At 37.1% G+C, this 23,791-nt stretch overlaps 1 protein-coding gene across 2 annotated transcripts in view; it reads right to left on the bottom strand.

Annotated features, from left to right (window-relative positions):
- CHRND (cholinergic receptor nicotinic delta subunit) overlaps positions 1-23,791 on the bottom strand; it is a 2,417,369-nt gene that overhangs the window by 2,138,115 nt on the left and 255,463 nt on the right. For both annotated transcript variants that reach the window (XM_044070671.1, XM_044070670.1), the window contains exons 2-3: positions 13,193-13,338; positions 1,176-1,220 (exon numbers count right to left, since the gene is read on the bottom strand). In XM_044070671.1, the coding sequence (XP_043926606.1) occupies positions 1,176-1,220; positions 13,193-13,338 (191 nt within the window). The remainder of the gene's footprint in view (positions 1-1,175; positions 1,221-13,192; positions 13,339-23,791) is intronic.

The following is a 23,791-nucleotide window of genomic DNA, read 5'->3' on the forward strand; positions in this document are numbered from 1 at the left end:
GCCATAATCAACTCTCCAGCCGACACAATCATCCTCCAAAAGGGCCTCATAGAAACAGACAACTGGTGCCAGAGCCATGGCCTCAAGCTAAACACCAAAAAGTGTATAGTCATCCCCTTTGGCAAAAACAAAGTGCCCACAAATTACCACATAGGTGGTAATCCATTAAGTACAGAAGAAGTCATTAGGGACCTGGGGACCCAAGTTGATAGCAATCTCTCATTTGACAACCACGTGGCCAAAGTGGTTAGAAAAACATTTTATATAGCCCATCTAATCATGAAGGGATTCACATCTAGATCAGGGAGGTCATCGTGCCTCTTTACTCATCCCTCATCAGGCCCATAATTGAGTACAATGCCCCTTTTGGGATGTACCTTACCAGACACCTGCAGCAACTGGAAAGACCCCAAAAATACCTCACCAAGAGGATCAAAGGGCTCAGACAGATGCCATATGCTGCCCGGTTAAAGAAACTCCAGCTCTACTCAGTGGCATACCACCTGTTCAGAGGCGATCTGTGCCTGACGTATAAAGCCATGTCCAACCCGGAATTAATGGACATGCTGCACCTCAGAAAATCCAAATCCCATCGAGCTCACGCTCGAGAGACTTGAACCTCAGCACTGAAATAAATAGGACATGCTGGAAGGACAGATTCATAACCCAGAGACTCCCTTCACTCTGGAATAAAATCCCAGTCCAGGTTAGGCAGAGTCCCACATTGACTCTCTTCAAGAGGAATCTTGATGAGTGGATGGGAGATTGTAGGTTTACCCCGGGTATCACTTCTGTGTCACTGTTAGGCAGAGGCACAGTATACTAACCTCAAAAAAAGGCATAGCAAAATTAATTTAAAATGAGTGGTGAAAGCCAAACACACTCTGGCTAGGCTTATAAATGCCCTAGGGCAGATAGCCTAGTATGAACCTATGAACCTATAAATATTTTTTGTTATCTCACCTCTGTAATTTTCAATGTTTGCTTTTAAGCAGTATAAGGGATATAAAGACAATGCATAACAATGTTCACAAGCTTTACTAAAAACACAATTACTGAAAATAGATAATAAATAAATACTGTACTTTTTGTCCTGAAATTATTATTTACTTGTGCACTATTAAATATTTTCTGTTCAGATGATATTTAGTCTGAAAGTTGTCAGTTGTACTCACGTGTTCCATCCACACATTGGAAGTCAGAGTTTCATCAGTTTCTTTCTGAAATTACACAGGACATAATTAGAGATATACAAATGCCATTGTAGTAGTTTTATATTGATGTTCAGTTTCAGTCATGACAAAAAAAGATCACTCAGTGTGTGACATCATTCAGGCATGAACTGTTACAAACAGCAATGTGTGGTTTGGTGCATAACACCTGGTCTAGTAAACAAAAGCAGGATGTGCTTTCCTCTGTAACTCAGCCTATCTCTTTCCATCACACTACTAAATTTTATTAAGTATTGTAATACCTGGCATGGTTACAGCACTGAGAATATTGGACTATCCAAGAACATTACGCCAGTGATGGGGGCCTCTTAGACCTGGGAAGGTCTGGTATTCTATAGTAATGTCCACTGTGAAGGGTGTTATTCTGCTTAAAATTAGTAACTACTAGGGATAATTGTTAATACAATTTTAGCATTAAGTATTTACTCTTCATGATGGGTAAGCTATAGAAACTAGATAGCTGCCTGGATGCAATTGCTGGTGTCTGTTAATTTGTTAGTAAAACAGTCCCATTGGACTAATTTCTCCAAAGATTGAAAATATCAGATGCAAAAGGACAAGCAGGGTTATGAAGGACACCATAAAATCAGAGATAGTAAAAACCATGAGGGAATCTCACTGTTTGTTAACAACTACAATGTTGCTAATGTTAAGAGTGATTATGTAAATGAAATAATGCATATGGAAGTAGTTGTGCATGATACATGGTTTTAACTTTGCAGGATTTTATAGCACCCATTAAAGTCAGAATATTCAACAAATGAAATAATTCTGCAATTAACTTAAGTTGTGTTTTAAAAAGGGTTAGTTGTAGTTGTCATTGACTTTAATGGTCCAGTTATTAATTGGGACATTGAGACAATGTAGACATAAGTAATAACAGGTTTCAACAAATTTTATGAGGATATGACTCTGCAGTTCTCTGACTGCATTGGATTTTGTATTAGATTTATTAATTTAAGGTTTGGATACTTCCATTACTTTTTGATTTTTGCTCTTATATTATAGATTATTTTATTTTTAATTTTGTTTTACCTCAACGTTTTTCTTCTTGGAATTTTAAAAGGTCTTAGCTATGGAATCTAGGTACTACTGTTGGATGTAAGTGGATAGTTGGTTGTAGACTAGTTAAGTATTTTCCCAAGTGTAGGGAGGATGGAGACAGGGCAGAAGTGGGAGGTATTTACTGGATGAGACTGTTTGGGAAGAGGGCTGACAAGTACAGTTTTCCATATGTTTGATATTGTCTTTGAGTTACGTAGAGGTTGGAAATTTAACAATCACCAGCAAGTAGAAACATTCATAAGCATCTTAAAATGTATAACTGCAGCTGGTAAAACAATCTTCATCTGTTAAATTATGTTTTTTAGTTTTTTTTTCATGTTCTCAACCTCTGTGCTGTTAAGCATCCACAAACTTTGTATTTCCAGACTCCTCCCTGCTTTCTAAAGTTGCAGTCAATAAGTAACTATAAAACACCTTGAATATATTTAAAAATGTTAAGTATCATCTGATAAATAACACCCAGTGGCCTCCAGTCAACATTGCTACAGCAATTATTATAGCTACTAGTCACCTTACTACTAGACGGCATTATCAGTCTTTCTAATCTTTTTTCTACCCTTTAGTACACACTGTTTTTCAGGAGATTGCTATAAGACTGCAATTAAGAAATGTTGAAATTTTGACTTTCGGCTTTTCCCAGTTAGGGGTCGCTACAGCGGAACTCCAGTCCGCTAATGATTGGCAGTAGATTTTTACGTGCTGGCTTGCTGGGCCTAACATACAACCTTCAACGAAGGAATGCCCATTCACGCATGTCGATACACAGAAGACGCTCTAACTGAGAATCGAACGGGCAACATCTAACTGTGAGGCGACAACGCTACCGCAGCACCAATCATTCACCTATAATCTGATGTGAAATATTTCAGTTACTTGAATGGTACCGCAGTACAATTCACCACTGCCACCTTGGCTAGAAATGCCTATTATGACTTGTCCTCCATTAACCTTTGCAGGACTGGCTTGAAGAAAAAGCATAGTGACACTTCTGAAGAAACTGTCTTTATGAAACTGGATAATGTGATCAGACTTACTGCTTTCTAATTAGAGCCTCATAAACTATTGTTTGTTATCTCAACCTGATGGTATAGATACCACAGCAAACCAGGGAACTCTTGCATATGTTGAACTTTTTGCAATGGAAGCTATTTTAAAGAATGTAAGTTTACATGAGACCATAGCAGCCATGTGAATTTTAAGGTGAATGTGGTGTTCTCAATTTTTGTGAAAGAACTACATACATTTTCTGGGTCAGCAATAAGACTCCCTGCATAGATATTGTATATATAAAGGTGTCTCTGAGTCTGCATTATGATGCTTTTTGAGCTTCTGAGCATAGTAAATCAGTGGGAAAACCAAATCCATGTTCAGCCTCCCACAATGACTCAGTAAGAGCACTGGTACAAACAGATCCCTTAACTTTAGCTCCAAGTAAATTGCACCCTTTCTGTTGAAATGGCTAATGAGTCTATAACTTTTAGGAACTATTCTCTTCCGTGACAGTACAGCAGAGAAACTCTTTTGTACACCATCATCAGAGGACCTTGAAGTCTTTATAGTAAACAATATTCTGAAGACAAAATCAGAGGGAATGGCATTGTCCGAATGCATACTGCTATGGGTGCTTTAATAAGCTGTAGTAGGAACACTATACACTCCTATTTTATAGTAGAGGCAAGAAGCATGGTAGGCATTTCCATACACCAAAACTGGTATGCAATCTGCAAATGTTGCTTTGAGAATTGCTGTAACCCTTCCCTGTAGGTAGAGTAGTTGTAGCATAAACTGTTGCCCCTAATGTGTAATACCTATCAAACTGGTGGATGATTCATTTGGGTGTTATTATACTACTGTGTACTACAACTATCATTCCATTTCTAACCTATGTTTTTCCTGGGTATTTCCAGAAAGGTACCTATAATCTCAACAAACTTCAGCCTGCAGCTTGATGTGCAACAAAACAAGAAAAAGGAAAAATCAGTGATAGGAATAACACCTGAGAAAAGCAATATTCACAAACATCAAAGGCTGAAGCAATATTAATGTCATTAAATTTAATTGTACCTTGACTGTATCATTCTTATAAACCTCTGTAATACTTTCTTGACTTTTTACCATGGCATTTGCATTATTACTCTGAATTTTTGTAGCAGTCTTTATCTACTTTGAAATTACAATATGACACACTTGACTTATAGGGAACCGGCTTGTTGAATGCAAGATCATGGCTCCTGTACCATTCTTACTGGTATCTACTTGCTAAATAACTGACTAATGCACACCATAGTATTTGAATGTTGACACTGCTGTAACTAGTTTCCTGAGCATTTCAAAAGTCTGTTCCTGCTCATAGATCTATTTCCATACTACACAGTGCTCTAACTGTTGTAACAGCTTTCTTAGGGCAATATTATCATTATACTGTCCCAGGGATAACAATTCAAAAGAGGATTTTCCAAGGTGATTCTTTGTCACTGCTGCTATTTTGACTTATTTTGTCTTGCCCTTAACTCATTAAGTTGTTTACTGAATAGTCTAGACATGGCTATGACTAGAACTTAACTTCCAGAAACCAAACACCTCTCATCTACTTTTTGTGGATGATTTAGAACTGTATAGCTCATCAAATGAGGATCTGAAACTGCAAATGGTAAATACTTTTGCATATGATACAAGGATGTTATCTGGTCTTGATAAATCGCAAAAGCAACATTTATATAATTAAAGCTCCCTGTTTAATATATATTAATAATCTTCATTAATAAATTACCACTTGACCTCTGTCAGCTCTCTCTGTCTTACCTTGAGCTGATGATATGGTCTTATTTCACTCAAACCTGACAACCTTTGACCATGCAGCAACAACTACAAACTGACTTTTCTTTCCCTTATCAAATGTCTTAATAACAAAAAGGCTAATTGTGAATACTTCCTGAACTAAAACAATGTTGTCTTGCACCTCTCCTTAGTTGCAGAATAACTCTTAAGCTTTTCTTAGCTGCGACCATCCTGACAACCTCATTGATCAAGTCATCTCCTTCAAATACCTTGGTATGTGGCTTGATCCCACACTGAACTGATTATTCCGGTTAGATTTTTATAGGACTTAAGCTTGAGTTATCAATACAGCTTTAATTGAGAATTGGCGATATATAAGGAAGTAATGTCATGCATATTTTATTCTGATGAAGTCCGTTTGATAAGGGGATGAAAAACACTCAACCACAATTATTTTTTTTATCTATTTACTTAAAGATTTTTTTTTTACCAAAACTGTTCATGTGCTACCACTTCTTTTACACCTGTGCATTACATTTCACTGGTTCCAAGGAAAAGCAAATTAGTTTATAGCTTGAGTTCTTCCTAGATGTCAAGGAAGTTTTCAGTATTAGTTTTAGTCTTCTGAAGTATTCCTTACTAAGTTTATCTACATTTGTTTATGTTTTATAACTGATCCTTCATCAGTTCCCAAATATTTATACACTCCTTCCGGCTCAAGTTCCTTTATAACACCTTCATATCCTAGACTGATATTTTCTTAGCACTGCAACTTTTTGCTTTAAACATTGCTTTTGCACATTTATCATGATCAAATGTTATTCTTATATCATCTGAAAAAGTTTTAACCAGTTGTAGTCATGCTTTCAACTCCTCACCTGATGAAATATGCAGTTTTAAGTCACTCACAAAAAGTATGTGAGAAATCTTTAAGCAATATGCAGTTTTAAGTCACCCACAAAAAAGTACATGAGAAATCTTTAAGCAAGGTTTTCTGGGAGCCAAATTGTAAACAAGACAACCTGTTAAGTAAACAATGTAATTGATTAAGAACAAGACAAAACAACCACAGTAACAAAGAATCACCCTGGAATATCCCCCCTTTGAATTTTTATCCATGGGATAATAATTTGCCCATTGCCATGGCTTAATTGCAAAGTGATTTGCCACTGTTTCATGGTCACTGTAATCTAATTGATCAAGGTAGGATGTATCTTATACACCTGTAAGCAGTCCTTTATCCATGAATATGGGATGCTGTCAAAGGCAGTTTTGTTCTCTATCCATGCCATACTTAGATTCTTTCCCTTTTTGTAATTCTCCATGATAGCTTTATAATTATACCGTTCTTTTGTTACCCTTTTGTTCTATTGCCACGATTGAGTTTTCTTCTAAATGACTATAAACTCTGTCTGCATCAGTTCCTGTATATAGTTTGTACATCACCAGAAGGCAAGTTATTGGTCTATAGTTTTTAGGATGGCTTACAGGTTTACTATTAAGGAGGAATATCATTTTCCTGTTGTTAACCAGGCTGATGTCTGTTCAGGATGTGCATATAAGTAGTTCTTACTCTGGGCTAAATCTTTGTGTAAAGATATTAATGCTTTTAGTATTTAGAAGTTAGGTACTGCATCTGAGACTACAGTTTTCCATTTAGGAGCTGTTTTTAATTTTATTTTAATTTCTCTGGCTATTACCTCATCCCATTTCATATCCTGTACATTTGAACACTTTACTGTTTCTTTTAATTTTTCTATCCATTCAGCATCTTTGCTACGTTCCACAAGGTCTTCATAAATATTTTTCAAAAATGCATCTATTTCTTTGTTTTGGTGGTGTTGATTATTCCTCATGCTTTGTTTCCCAGTTCTCTAAAGAACTTTTTTGGGTAATCAGTGAATTGCTTATTTTGTACTTTTCATTTATATTTATCTACATATCTTCTACATTTTTCTACCTGTGCTGATATCTTTAACCTATTAGTTGCAATAGTGTATGATAAATCCTGGTCTGTTCTGATATCATATATTGCTTTTATCATTTCTATCTTTCTAAGTATATTTGTTGATCTGTTCCCTCTTCTATATTTTTCTAACAGTGACATTTCTTGTCTTAATTGCTTCATAATTTTCTCTATTTGATGGGTACATGATGGCATTTTATTTCTCCCCTTCTTTTCCCTTATTACCCTGTATTTTTGTGGTAAGACTTCATCTGTTATTAGTTTAGCTGCACAGTAATATATCCTATTTAATTCTGTTATATCACATGATTTTCTGTTGATAGTCTTGATGACTGTGTTCATCTGTTTTATCAGACTTCTAACATTTTAGATAATTTACTTTCCATAATTTATTTTTTTCATCAGTGTTAATATGTCTATCCATCTCTATTAAATTAAGCAAGTCTTCTTTAAATATTTTTTTTCTAAACAGAGGGCACATCATTTGTTATTTGTTCTATTTCCTGTGGGCATCCTATAGAATGTTCCAGAACATCTTCTAGTGAGATATCCTCTTCAGCTGTATCCTTTGTCATCTGTTGCTTCTTTTGTACAACTGCAGTTGAACTTTTGTACTGGTTTCCTACTGAAGGCTCCAGAGTATCATCATATGGCAAGTGATCAGGTGCTTCCCGTTCCACCTGTTTCTCCTTAATTTAGGGACTCCTTGTTCCATCATGCTGTAATGTTACCTGAGCTGGATTTTCTATACTAAATCATTCACTTTGCAGGTAATCCATAACTACAATTTCTATTTCTTTGACTTCTCCATTACTAATCTTCTTTCTCCCATTTTTCTTCTTGTTTGCATTGTGAAATTTTAGATATCTGGGTGCCTTTGCCTATATTTCTCATCAGGTATCTTTAATGGTGCTTTTTTGTATTGCTTAGTTTTGCGTTCTCCTTTTCATAAATATTGCATCATATCAAATCTCTCTTTCTCTCCAGCATCCATATTTCTTTAGATGTCTTCCACTCCACCTGTTACTCCTTATTTTGCAGACTCATTGTTCCATCAAGCGGTGACATGACCTGTGAAACTTTTGTACTTTTGAAACTTTTGAAACTTTTGTACTGGTTTCCTACTGAAGGCTCCAGAGTATCATCATATTGCAAGTGATCAGGTGCTTCCCGTTCCACCTGTTTCTCCTTAATTTAGGGACTCCTTGTTCCATCATGCTGTAATGTTACCTGAGCTGGATTTTCTATACTAAATCATTCACTTTGCAGGTAATCCATAACTACAGTTTCTATTTCTTTGACTTCTCCATTACTAATCTTCTTTCTCACATTTTTCTTATTGTTTGCATTGTGAAATTTTAGATATCTGGGTGCCTTTGCCTATATTTCTTATCAGGTATCTTTAATGGTGCTTTTTTGTATTGCTTAGTTTTGCTTTCTCCTTTTCATAAATATTACATCATATCAAATCTCTCTTTCTCTCCAGCATCCATATTTCTTTAGATGTCTTCCACTCCACCTGTTTCTCCTTATTTTGCAGACTCATTGTTCCATCAAGCGGTGACATGACCTGTGTTAGACTTTCTACACAAAATCCTTCACTTCGCAGGTATTCCATAACTTCAGTTTCTATTTGTTTAACTTCTGCCTTACTAATCTTCTGTTATACATTCATCCTTTGCCTAAATATCATTTCATATCACATCGGATGTCCTTTTCTTTCCCATGTCCATATTTCTGTTTATACCTTTTAAAAATCTTTGAGTTTTGTTCTTTATATTTCTGTACTTCCTCTGTTGCTTCTTTTTCCAGGCAGCCTAAAGTTTCTTTGTTTATGTAATACTTCTCATGGACCTGTTGTCCTCCCAAACACAAATTTTATTTGACAGTTTTTTGTGCAATCAGTTTTTTTCCGCTAATCTCTGTCTTCATCTTTTTGAATATCTTCTATCTGGAAATTCTGGGATTCTTGCATAAAAGTAACAGTACATGATTTCTTCCTTATTCTCAACAATCTACACTAATATCTTTATGGCTCTTTTTTGGACTGTCAGCTTTTCTGATTTTGTGGACTACTACTTCCTTCTACAACAGGGGGGCCATCCTGCCTCTGAGCATGGCCTAACCCCATTGTAGGAATTGTTTCTGTGTCTTACGGATTCTACACTGTCATTTTTTCCAGTCCTGGCACTAGTGCACACTCCAAGACTGTGCACATTTTATCATGGCAGTTGTGGACCCAGCTATCTTTTTTTTATTTTTACCATACCTCTCCATGATACATGCTATATAAAATACAAACTATCTATCAGTGTTGTCTTGGTGAGATTTTTTGAAAACAGGGTCCACCACATGAACATACTCATGAACACTTGACTATGACTGCAGTTCCAGCAATACTTTCCTTTTCTTGCTGATTTTATCATCTCTCCATTCAAACCCCATTTGTCCATTCAGACCCCTCTTTTTTTTTAATTTTACCAAGTCTTTTGGGTTTCTAATACCATGATGGGAATGGACCCCATTCCTAAGTCAAAGTATGATTAATGTTCATGAAATTAGTACTGTTTCAGTCTTTGATGTTAGCCAGAAGTGCTCATTGCAGCACCCGCAATATACCCAGAGATGACTCCTTCTGCAATTTGTTATGGAGTTATATGCATCAATAACATATCTAAGTATGATTGCTTCTACTACAATTGGAAATGTCTGGGAATCCTTCTTCCACATTGTCCTCATTTCTGCCTGCAAATTCTGGTATGTTATAACTTTGTGTCTTTCAGTACATAAGACACTGTAGTCAGTGGGTGTAGCAATTTCAATGATCAATTCTGCTTTTGTCTTCTTTTCATGGACCACTATATCTAGTTTTCTCTCATCTATTTTTTCAGTTGTTGGTAGTGGGTGATCCCATGTGATACAAGCTTCATATTTTCTATAATGTTGATGCCTCATGTTTTTAGTGTTTTTTCAGCTACTTCAGTATTATAATGATTGTACATTCCCCAGTGCAACGGTCTTGTCACATTATTATGCTTTTCAGTATACAGTTCTTCTGCCATTAGCATATCAAAACCAGCAACGAGATGTGTGACTGTTTCCAATTCTATTTTACAAAACCTACATTTGTGTGCTTCTCCAACATATTCTATAAACTTTGCAAACCAATGTGTATGTAGTCTACCATCTTGGGCCACCAATATTAACCTTTTTTTCTTTTGGTTTAAATTCACCTCTCCCTAACCATTCCTGCATTTGATCCCAATCAATATGAAGTTGTTCCAAGAGTTTTCTATACTCGCAACTATATTTATGGATTTTCCACATTTCTTGCCTTCTCATCTGAACTTTCACCTTATATTCTTTCTTTTTTTTTTTTTTTGGCACATTCAGTTTCTACCTGATTTTTACCTACTTCTGGTTTGATTTCCATTCCCACTTGATGCCAATATGCTTCTGCTAAACTAAGCAAGGAAGTCACCTTAGACTTATTCTCCTCACTTTTCAAAACTTTTACTGTATTTGGATCATGTAAAGTCAGCAGATATGTATTCAGTCCCACAGTTGCAGATCAATGCATATAATCAATTTTGAGGAGGCCATACCTCCTTCAGAATGGGGAATATATAGTTTTGGTGTACACTGATTTTTATAAATCATTTGAGCATGAAGCATCCTTCTTGTTTTCATGTCCAACTGATCCAACACCTTTTAGGGCCAGTTAATCACTTGAAAACTGTAAGTTAGGATAGGAGGAGCAAATTGGTTTATAGCTTGGACCATGTTCCTAGATGCAATGCTGTTTTCAGTATTAATTTTAGTCTTCTAAAGTATTCCTTACTAAGTTTTATTCACATTTGTTCATGATTTATTGTTAAACCTTCATCAGTTCCCAAATATTTATACACTCCCTCCTGCCTAAATTCTTTTTTATGACATTCCTGTCCCAAACTGATGTTTTCTTGGTGCTGCAGCCTTTCTGCTTTTAAGGTTGCTTTTTCACATTTATCATAACCAAATGACATTCTTATATCATCTGAAAAAGTTTTGATCGCTTGCAGTTGTGCTTTCAGTTCCTCATCTGATGAACTATACAGTTTTAAATCATCTACTAAAAGAAGATGAGAAGTATTTACACTTTGTTGTTTTCCAGAAGCCAAATTTTAACCATTACCTAATCTGTTAAGTAGACAGCTTAATGGGTTAAAGGCAAGACAAAAGAACAGCTGTGACAAAAAGTCACCCTGGAATATCCTCCTTTGAATTTTTATCCCTGGAATAATAATTTGTCCTTTATCATTGCTTAACTGAAAAAGTGGTTTGCCACTGTTTCATGGACCCCTCCTGTATAGAGCAACTGATTTCCAAAGATATCTTGTCTAGGCCAAAAGATGTTATTAACCCTCTGTAATTTCCATTAATTATTGAGTAAAGTGCCCCTTTTGCATGCACATAGCCAGACATATCATACAGCTTGATAGGCCTCAGAGAGTCCTGATATAAAAGATTATTGACCTAAAAACCCTTACCTACAAAGACAGACTATTCTCTATTTCATATACTACTACACGGAGATCTATGCCTGGCATTCCATGCCATCAAAGACCTCACTTTAATGGATCTTTTATATCTCCACTCCACAGAATCAGTGGCTACATTATCACCATCACAAAGGATATGAATACTTACCAACATAAAAATAAAGCATGTTGGAGGGATGGACTCATTAGCTAATGGTTGCCCCATCTCTATAACAAATTGCCAATGTATGTTAATAGAGTGATAACCCTACCTTCTTCCAGACTGACCTTTTTAAATGGATAGGTTATCCTCGTTTTGTCAAGTTTTTTTTTTCCTCCTGGAAGTGTGTGTCTGTGTGTGTGTGTGTGTGTGTGTGTGTGTGTGTGTGTGTGTGTGTGTGTGTGTGTGTGTGTGTGTGTGTGTGTGTGTGTGTGTGTGTGTGTGTGTGTGTGTGTGTGTATGTGTGTGTATGTACGTATGTGGGGGTAGTTCTTTAGGGAGGTATTTGGCAAACTGTAGTTGCTTGCATTGCTGTTTCTATGAACATTTGTATTACTTTTTTCTATGACCTTATGATCGTGTGAGCTTGACCAAGTGGCTGATGAAAGAATAATCCTTGACAAGTGGATAAATGCTTATGTAACCATTACTTTGCATAGCCTTTTTCTGTCTACTTGTGTTGCAAGTTGAACATTTTCATTTGTAATCCACACACTGTACTGTAACAATTAATTATGTTCACTTTTTTAACAGATCAGAATCAGTGATTTGCATATGTTTTCCTAACCAATGACATTATGCTATGGGCATTATGCTAATGCTAGGGATAATTGACTCCTCCCTATGTCCTGTTGCCAGTAATCTGCTTAGTATCTAATGCTTGCTACTCAACTCGAGAGAAAAAAAAATGTTTTTTCTTTTTCTTTTTATATATTCACTGCTCGCTTATTGGAATGTTCTTTTATACTGTACTATATACTGTATGTACTGCATATATGTATCCTATAGGTATAGTACTATTATGTATCTTTAGATGCTGCTGTGTTTTCACTACTGAATTGTATTGTTTGCTTGGAGCTTTTCTCCCAGGGCCTGCGCTGAAAATAGACCTGTGTCCAGTCGGACTTTCCCAGTTAACAAATGTAAAATAAAATAAATAAAATAAAAATGATCTAATAATTAGGGGCTGGCCTTTAATTATCAACACTTTAATTTTATATCACGTCTTATGTTTCTATTTTGCAAGCTAGACGTTAATCACCTGTAATTGCTTGTTAAAAAAGGGCAGTACTGTATTAATAAAGGGATCATTTAGTTTTCATTTTAGAGTAATAGATTTAGGATATTTGGATGGTGGTCATTTTGTATGATGCAGATGTTCCTGTAGACACCCTTTACTCATTTGTACCTTGCTATTTTATCTATTCTCTGTTAGTTTCTATAAAATTGTATTTATGCTACTCATCTCATCTTAGAAAGGGCAAGAGCATCTATTATAAATAACATTGTGAAGCTGCACTGAAATAACTTCACTTCATGAGGTACAAAATAACCAATAAGTACAAGTTTTCCTTGCCATAGCAGAGGTAATAATCCCTCTGCTGAATAAAATGACATATGGTAAACCTACCAAAGAGATGAGATTGGAGAGAGTTAATGCAAGGTACACATCAACAGGTTCATTCTTGGATTTGGCTGGCCGCACCTCTTTATTGTACCCACGTTCTTCAAACAAGTGCTTAATAAGTTTTTCCTCCTGGTTTCTGCAAAAGACCCCTGGAAATAAAAATGAATCAGTCAATGAACTCTGACTGTATATGTTTATTCAGTCATTCATCTCCAAATACAGGAAGAGATTTAATAAGCTTGAGCTCAACTACTTATTCTGCCAGTCCGCCTTGTTATCTGGCATAGATTTATCATTTTCAGCATTATTTCTGAGTACAAGTACTGATTGAAGTCCTTAGAAATATATATCCATGACTTTGACAAATGCAGCCAGTAGAAGAGGTACTTGGCTGATGCAATCTACATATTTCCCTACCTATTGGCTAAAATGTTGAGCCTATTTTGCCAAAAGCTTTTATCTTTCCACTCATCATAAGAAGTCCTTTGGGCATGAAGGGCTGCAGTACACAATGCCCCTGGAATCTGTTGGATTCTAGATGCATTTTAGAGCCTTTTTTTTAGCCGTTTGATGTAATGATTTGCCTGGACAAAAATTGCAAGGAAAGAAATGTAGTCTTATTTTTTTCATGCTTTCAACAAGCTTTAACTAGCCAAGAATCCAGTTGCCTGAGTATAGCTGGTACCCAAGAAGCTATAGAGTTATAGATGGTCTGAGGTATATTTTATAGCATTTTTCCCCAAAGTTTTGATCCATTGATGTACAAAAACAAAAATCATGAATAAGAAAATAAATTGTTTCATTTTTTTTCAGGGAACAAGAAAGTTGTGTTCAAGGCTTAATGTTCAAAGCTTACAAAATCATAGTTCAGAATAAAACTGGGAAGACAAATATTTGTGAGGATACATAAGTCATATCTGGGAATAATGCCTGGCTCCTTAACCTCCAAAAAAAGGTAGACAGCTTCTATTTATCTCTCAGGCATTATATCAGGATGAAAGTAAAAGCAAAAGTGACCACAGTTATGTATTTCAAGTGACTGCTATCATACATATTTATTGCAGGAATCTTCATCCCCACCCCCAAAAAGACAGTTATCTTCTGTGTACCCCTCTTATGTCTGTCTGAAAAGAAACACCACATTAATATGTGTCAACCTATTGCTGTCAGTAGTACATAAAAAGCATACCTTCTTACCTCTGCCCCAAAATGACAGTCACCTGTATATGCATCTGATGTTTAATTGTGAGGAAGATGAAAAAGAATGATCACAATAATACATTCTAAATTGTTGCTCTTAGACAATAGACTGCCTCTACCCAAACTATTGTGACCTTCTGTGTACGCTTTTGAGGTTTATGAGAAAAAGTGAAAAAAATAATGCTCCCATCCTCTGTGGAGTCTATGACAACCTTCTGTGCACACCTCTGAGGTTTGATTATGAGGAAAACTAATGAAATAACAATTACATCATACCCTCCCTCACAAACATACATGCTGCAAGAACCTTCTGTACACACTGGTGAATGGGGCCAGTTTTAAAATAGCCAGGGTTAAGGGTAGATGCCACTACTAAGCCCATGTCAAAATCCTCTTATATAGTCTAGGACATAGGGACAACTAGGCATCTAGAAGCTCTAAGGGTCTGAATGTTCTCTAATGGTCTTATGCCTAATTTTTAAAAGATAGTGATTTGTTAACCTTGTTTTTACTGCTACCCAGAAAAACTATGTATCTACCTAGCAATAATGTTTGTGTCCACAGATAATAATCAGATACATTATTTTGCGTGCACACACACACACACACACACACACACACACACACACACACACGCACACACATGCACACACGCACACACGTAATCCAGGATGCAGTGATTTTTCACACATGCACACATATACTGAGAACAAATAAGACTGGACACTGCTCGAATACCAACTCCTTCTGTTTATTAAAAATAGACATACAAGTGATGAGCGCTTTCGGGCCTTTGCCCTTCATCAGATAAAGCATCTCCCAAAACCAGGTGGGTTTTTTATTGATTTTTACTGATTTTTTATTGGTTTATTGGTTTGTATTTGTTTTAAAATGTTTGGTTTTGGGAGATGCTTTATCTGATGAAGGGCAAAGGCCCGAAAGCGCTCATCACTTGTATGTCTATTTTTAATAAACAGAAGGAGTTGGTATTCGAGCAGTGTCCAGTCTTATTTGTTCTTGGATATTTACTATGGTTTATTTGACTGGACTTTGGTGAGGCACAGAACATTGTTTTGTTTTTTACACATATACTGACAATTTTATTTATTTATCATTTTTTGATAAGGTTAGGCACACTAGTCTAATAGCATCTTTTTGGTGGAAACTCAAGGACATAGTTATACTGAGTAGGAAAAATTTGGCCAGAGCACTAGGGAAAATTCCCTAACAGTTTTTGATGACTGCTGTGCTTCCGTGATACTAATTTGCATATGGAAATAAAAATAAAAGTCAAAAGAGGTGGAAGCAGCCCAATCCAAGATAAACCAACCTGGTGGAACTAAGAGACTCCAGCAATAATCAAAACAAACGGTAAAGGGAGTAGCTCAAGATCAGGTTCTGGTTCAGGAAGTAGAGTGAACTTTAGCTGTATCTTGAAGTTCCAAAGTTAAATCTCTTCAGATCTTCAAAATAAGTCACCTTGAGTTATTTTGTCTTTCATATAAACATGATTTATTTTGATTGGTGCATTTGTCTTACATACTTCTGAAATCTATATGCAAATTAGTAGCAAGGAAGCACAACCAATCAAGAAGGTTCAATTACATCCAATTAAAAGGCTAATAGGGAAACCACTCACAACAACTGCTACTCCCATGCCTCTTTGCTGACATTAGGATAAAAGAGTAATGCCTTAGTCAGTATCACTGTAATTTTTTTCTGATCTGACAAAGTCTACAAGACAAAAGCACTATCCATGTATCCACATCAATCTACAACCCTTTTTTCCCATTTTTGCACATGGGTTGGGGTGTCACATTGTGAAGAAAGGAGGTACTGCCAGCACAGCTAGCTGGAATTTTGTAAATAATTATATGTCATTTGTGAATATCAAACTAATTTATACAAGATATTAGGGAATAGTATAATTATCTTATTTGTATGAGCCTGCCTTGCAATCTTATTTTAAATATTTCCTGGGATTCTGAACTCTGATATCACTGTGAATTTATATTTAATATTGTTTTGTTATTTTATTATTTATTATTAAATATATTGAAACCTTTTATTGTGGGTGATCTTTGTAGAGAGATTTACATTTTGAGAGTACTTGCATATTTATTTGGTGACACTGTGTGGGCCACTCCTAATAACCTTGATCTTGGTCAAACTATTATTTGTATTAATATTGATATTACACAGTAAGATTGGACACCCTTTCTTCAGGGCCTTAAAGTACCTGTGTGTGTGTGTGTGTGTGTGTGTGTGTGTGTGTGTGTGTGTGTGTGTGTGTGTGTGTGTGTGTGTGTGTGTGTGTGTGCACGTATGCAAATCCCCTCAAAAAAGGAAAGCAGAATCGAGCAAACGCTGGTAAAGAGCAAAAATTCATAAAATCCAAAAGAAAAGCCAAACCAACAACGTCAGGAAACAAATTTAAAGTCCAAAAATCACAAGAATAAAAGCATGCAAAGCTTTCAGGTGAAAAACAACATAATTGCACTAAAGAAAGTTGTTTTAACCTGAAAGCTTTGCATGCTTTTATTCTTGTGATTTTTAGACATTAAATTTGTTTCCTGACTTGGCTGGTTTGGCTTTACTTTTGGATTGTGTGTACTCAAATCGAATCTCTAAGAGTGTTTGTGTGTCAGCTACTTAGACAGGGACATGAAGTACTGGTTGGACAGAGTGTTGGAGGACTTGGCTTGGAACTCTGGCTAAGGACTCAACTCTGTAGCTGTGCTAGTTGGGAGTCTTACTGGGGATATGGAGAAAGAGGAACCAGCCTTGGACTGACTGTCGTCTCTGTGTGCTCTTAAGGGAAATTGTACTTAATTGCACTTGATGCAGAGAACTGCATCTGGAAATACTATGTGTGTGTGTACCTGTTATCCTCTCAGTGAATGACCCCCACTGTTGCCAGTGATGAGGATTGAGCCTCCTTGATTACAAGTTTAGTAGACGGTCGTCACACACATATCATCAGAGACAATCATCTAGAGCCAAGGTTTACACTGCTGAGTGGTTAGCCCTGCTGCAGTAGTTCTCCCACACCACACTCTCACACATGCTCTCACACCTAAGCCCAAGAGTGTCTAATCCACCTACTGCATTTCTTCAGAATATGGTTGGAAACCAGAGCACCCAGAGGAGGCCCACGTGAACACAGGGAGGACATTCAAACTCTGTAAAGAAGGCACCCCAACTGTGAATTGAACCAAGGAACCTCTTGATCTGAGGTGACAATGCTATCCTCTGCACCACTGTGACACCTGAGCTAATCCAAATAAGTTTCTTTAAATGAATATTGAATCAATCTTATTGCCTGGCATCTTACTTAGAAGATTTGAAGGAATTTAGTACAGAACCCTTGGAACTTCCAGATAGAAGATAAGGTTCACTCTCTTTCCTGAACCACAACCTTCTCTCAAGCTACTCCTTTTAGCATTTTTTTACATCCACTTGAGCTACCACTACCTTAGGCATATGGAGCCTTGGTTTAATGTCTCAGTTAAAGGGCAGTACACTTAGGAGTGCAGCATCTTCCAGTGCTGCATGGCAATATCAGTAAAGGAACAAGAATACATTCACCTGGGGTGGTAATGCAACTCACAGGTTTCTGGTCTTCCAGTACCAAAGGCACGTGCACTACCTTTTTCAATCACTGACACTAACAATCCAGGTCTTTCATAAGATGCACTGATTTTTCACACAAGCACACATATGCGGACACTGCACCTGCCTAACCAAGTTTTACATAAGATGCACACACACACACACGCACACACACACACACACACACACACACACACACACACACACACACACACACACACACACAAACACGTGCTACAGACTTATCTTCAAGCAATCTGGAAGAATAACAGTGGGCATAAGCCATGTCTTTGTGGTGTTGGGGAAAATCACAGCAAGTGGATAAAACCACATAAAGGCAGGGAAAACATGCAGACTCCACATAGAAGCAGCCCATACCAAAAACTCAACCAATGCTCAATGCTGTGAATGGCAATGGTAGTCACTGTACTGTCATGCCAGTAAACACTTGCATTCACATACATCCCATTCTTGCCAAACTACCAAAGAAAGCATCTTATGTACAAAGATGATTTTTGTGATGGAAAGCGGAACAAATTCTGTTCCCCACCATATACAAACCATAGCAATACTGGTCTTAAACTATTACAGCAAATACAATACATTAAGTGACTCTACTGCTTCTATGCTGTTTAACAGTTTACCTTTTATCCACAGACTGCCTCCATACCCATCAGTTACAGTCACATTACTGATTACAACTGCTTACACATCAGAGCCATGCCAATAAAATAGTGCTGGGGGAAAGTTGCTTTTACCCACAAATGCCCCCCATATCCATCAATTACAGCAACTTTACTGACTCTTGAGTAGCTCAGATCTTTGACTGTAATAAAAAAATAATAATTGTCATAGTAATTTAAATTTATTTCACAGTTACATGTCTGGGTGCTCTTCCTCTAATAGACTCCCTGTGACCCCCACTACTGGGCCAGTAATCAAGGAACCTCAATCCTCACTATTAGCACCAGTGGGGGGTGTACATTGGGAAGATGACAAGTGCACACACAACAGTATTTTCAGATGCAGCTCTCTGCATCAAGTGCAATTTCCCTTAAGAGCAGGCAGAAACCACAGTCAGTCTGGGGCTGGTTTCTCCCTCTTTCTCCAGATACCAAATGTGACTCCCTACTGGCACAGCTATAGGGTTGACATCTTAGCTGAGTGGCCAAGCCAAGACCTCCAGCACCGTTTCTGTCCAACCAGTGCTTCATGTCCCTGCCCATGTAGCTGACACACACATTCTTTGAGATTTGATTTATACACACACACACAGACACACACACACACACACACACACACACACACACACACACACACACACACACACACACACACACACACACACACCTGGGAAGGGCTGGCACAGGTTTACTAGCTATGTCCCCTTTTGCCCAGACTACAAGGTAGTTATCACTGCCATCAGCCACGTTCTTATCAGCTACTTTAAGGTACTTAACAAAGGATGTCCAATCTTACTGTGTAATGTTACTATCAATACAAATGGTAATTTGACCAAGAGCAAGGCTATTAGGAGTGGCCCACAGTGTCACCAAATAAATATGCAAGTACTCTCAGAACTTAAATATGTCTCAACAATATCAGCCACAATGAAAAATTTAAATATATTTAATAATAAGTAATAAAAGAGCAAGAAAATACTCAGTAAATAATCACAGTTACATCAGAGTTCAAAATCACAGGAAATATTTAAAACAACATTGCAGGCCAGTCTCAAATAAATAAAGAAAACACCTAAGCTATACTTCACTATATTCCTGACTGTATCTAAGAGAAATTATTGTACCCTAGTTAACTTACTTACAGAGCAACAAGGCAGTTGTGGTGAGTGGATGTTCTTGTCAGGTCAAAGACAAAATACAAAATGCCCAGTCTCTATCTCAGAGAGTTCTTAAATTAAAATCCCAAATATCACTGCTGGGATAGCTTGCAGAATGACATCACTTCTTGTCATCTGACTCTATCCCAGATGAAAATTGCCACTGATGCAGCTGGTAGCATTTAGCATCTACAGTGAAAATACATAAACAAAGGCTTTTTCTCAGATGTTTGAAGATCCTAGAAGTCATAAAACAATAAAACACTTCTACATCTCAAGCCTAGTAATTATCTCTCTTTCAAGACAACACAGAGAGCTCCTTAGCATAGACACCTTGTTTCTTGCTGTCATTAAGTAATTATTTTTTTTTCTGAATTTAACTTCTTGTGTTGCAGTTTCCATTGTTAAAGAGCAGTTACAATAGTGCAGGTAATTTTTTGTTCTATTACAATAAATAGTGCATGCTGTGGATACATTTTACCTCAGTAATTTACAAAATATCTCTTCTTTTTAAAATACCTTTACAGCACATGCTTCTGTACCAGCAGTTTGATATACACATAACATACAGTTCTAATATAGTTGTAACACAAGCATATGAATCATGTTGATATTCAGAAATGACATATAATTATTTAGCTGGGCTGGCAGTATCTCCTTTTCGTGACACTCCCCATTGGGAACTGCATCCCCATGGGAGAACTTTCTTTAAGAGAGGCAGGTCTTCTAAACGATTATGTCACTTGTGAAATAAATTGATACAGCCTTGTTAAAGACCATTGCACACTGAATCCTGTAGCATACTACCAGTCATGCACAGTGTGGATTAGTGTTGCAATACAACACTGTCCCCAAGATTGGATGGTAGCATCTTCTGCTCTGCTGCCCCTCACACCTAGGAAGAATGAAGTGGGAAGGGGATATCAATTTTAAGGGAACTAACCAACCAGATGAGCAGGCAGATAGGGAAACATCAATGGTCACAAACAACAGGAGCAAAAATAGAAACAGGAAAAAAGTCACATACATTTCTAAACCATTGATTGCTACATTAGTTAAGTAGCATGTTATTTGTGTCATACTGAGACCATTTTGCTTTTGTGAACTGGCAAACTTGTCTCTAAATTGAAATGGGACAGTCATATGCATATTTGTATGAAAAGGGGGTAGAAAGAAAAAACTGCTAGTTATACAGGATCTGCAACTTTCCCAGCTGGCAGGGAAACTGAAAGACCAAATAGATTGTGTACTTGTTATCTGACATCAAAGTGTGAACTTTTTTATGAGACACAGGTTTTGCACAAACTGTACAAGTCTCTGACGTTTTTATTGAAAACTCCACAATACTGATATATATATATATATATATATATATATATATATATATATATATATATATATATGTGTGTGTGTGTGTGTGCATGTGTGTATGTGTATATATATATATATATATATATATATATATATATATATATATATATTTCTTCTAGCCCTCTGCTTACTCACATGCAAGGAGGGCTATAATGTTCTCATTTAATAAGCTCACATAGATGGGATAAACTAGTATTTCTCAGCTTCAGTTTATTTTGTCATACATTTCTGAGGCTAAAGCTTTAGGTCTTGTTTGGATAATTGGAACACTTTTTTTAACCTTTCAAAAGAACTCAACATCCTGTTTTTGTCTTCATTAGTCTGTAAAATGTCCTTTAATTCTGCCATCTAAGATGTCAGGGCTATCACATGCTGTGTTCAGTCAATGTACATAATGCAGTAATACAAGGGCTTCCTCACATAAATGTAGTCAGTTCTTGAACATCATGTGGTTTTAGCCACTTCCTGAGCAAGTTTAAATGTCAAGTAGTAGTCAATTAAGTCTGAGTCTCTTAGTCACTGAAATTCTGCAAGCTTTGTCAGACTTAGGCATTACAGAGTGCAACTGCAAGCTGCATATTTACTCTGTTTTAACCCCAGAGAGTAACAGGCACATGAATCCTTATATCTCCCCATCAGTGTAATGGAAAGACTGTTGTGCTTTCTCACCATACTGGCTTTAATCTTATTACTAGGTGGGAACTATGAAACTGGACCTGCCTCTGCCTGCAATTGCACCCTCTTTGGCCTGAAGCAGAATTAACTTCTCTGACCCAGTCCGGTGATGTAACCTCTTAGGAACATCAGTGTAACAAATAAGTATGATATCCTCGAGATGTTGTTTTCTAACCTTTCATAACACTTCATGCACAATTCCATGAAAAAAACATGACTGTCTTGTTCAAACCCTACTTTCTAATTTTCAGGCTTATAAAATACCTTCCAAGGCTAGCCATAGGATTGACATTGAAATTGATAGATTGTGCAACAGAGTTCAGTTCTTGTTGCAGGAAATAATTAAATTAAGCTAAGGATCTTGAGGCAAAGTTCTCACAAGCTGTGGGGTTTTAAATGATTTGTGGTGTATTTTAGAGGATTATTTCACTATTCTGATCCATGTATGTGTTATTTCCCTCATCACTGGACTTCTAAAGAATATTTCAGTTTTACCCTCATATTCTTGCACCTATCCTTATTAATCCACTGTTATCTTTTTCCTAATTTTCCACAATCATTTCTTTCCAGTTGTTTTTAATACCATGATAAATAATATTTAATAATAGTGTATAATATGTTTTTATCATCACACCTCTATTAGCTTAAATATACCCCAGTATTCAATAACACCTACACAGATTTATTTGCTGTGTTGGCATAGTGGCATGGTGCTTACATAGAAGTATGCAGATGTGCGATCCAGTAAATGGAGCTGAGGGGTGTGCACAAACATGTGAAGTGTCCATGGCATGCAAATCACCACATAAGCAGGCGAAATGCATGCAAATGAGGCAGGTAGTGTGATCCAGCAAGCAGACAGGAAATCATGCAGACCCCGTGTTGGTGTCTGTAATGTACACAGAAAAATTCTGTGTACAGGATGTAAGAATGACACCAGGAGCTGTACAAGTGCACTGACAGTGGCAGAAATAGCATAGAGGACACAGATATGTGCAAAACTAACCACCATGTGTCCAAAACCATATGGAAAATTATGTAAAATAATTTTAATACTCTGGATATGTTTGTGCAGTGCGCCCCAGTGTGTAAACATGCCATTATGGAAAAAATATAAAAAGATTGTAATAACCAAAATTTGTGAGTGTGTTACAGTAATGCATTATGCATACACTCCCTGTGTGGAGTGTATACAGTGTTATACTGCTGTGGTTGCTAACGAGGCAGGGCCTGAAACCGTGTAGTTTTCCGGTACTGTGCATGGATCTGTATGCAAATGAGCTGGGGTTACTGAATAGCATAAATGGTTATCTGTTTCCACAGATCCCATCCATGTAGGCACAAAACCGTGTTAGTGTCCAGAGAAGAGGTAGCTGACATAAAAAGGGGGCGTGTCCACACATTTTTAAGCTTATTGAAACTTAACAGCACCTGCCTGCATGCCACACCACTGAGCTGAGCAGGAGGAGGCCAGCAGTATGCAACACTTCTACCATGTAGCACATTACCCTGAGGTACTGGGTGTCATAGATTGCACTCATGTACAAATCAAGTCACCACCCTGTGAAGAGGGTAGCATCTATGTCAACTGCAAGGGGTACCACTCCATCAACTGCCAGGTCATGTACAATGCCCAAGGCATTATCTTGAATGTGTGTGCTGGCAGCCCTGGCAGTTATCACAACTCCCAAATCTGGCATGCATCACAGCTGTACCAAATGTTTGTGAGGGGGGACATCTCACATGGCCATTTACTTGGGGATGCTGGCTATGCAATGGAACTGTGGATGATGACACCCATCAGGAATTCACACCCACCCACCGAAGAACGCCATAATGAGGCACACGCACAAACTAGGAACTTCTTAGAGCATGTCTTTGGGCTGTTGAAGTGATGGTTCTGG

Source organism: Protopterus annectens, chromosome 4.part1 (assembly GCF_019279795.1).
Source record: "Protopterus annectens isolate FY-2018-M chromosome 4.part1, PAN1.0, whole genome shotgun sequence".
Taxonomy (NCBI): Eukaryota; Metazoa; Chordata; order Ceratodontiformes; family Protopteridae; genus Protopterus; species Protopterus annectens.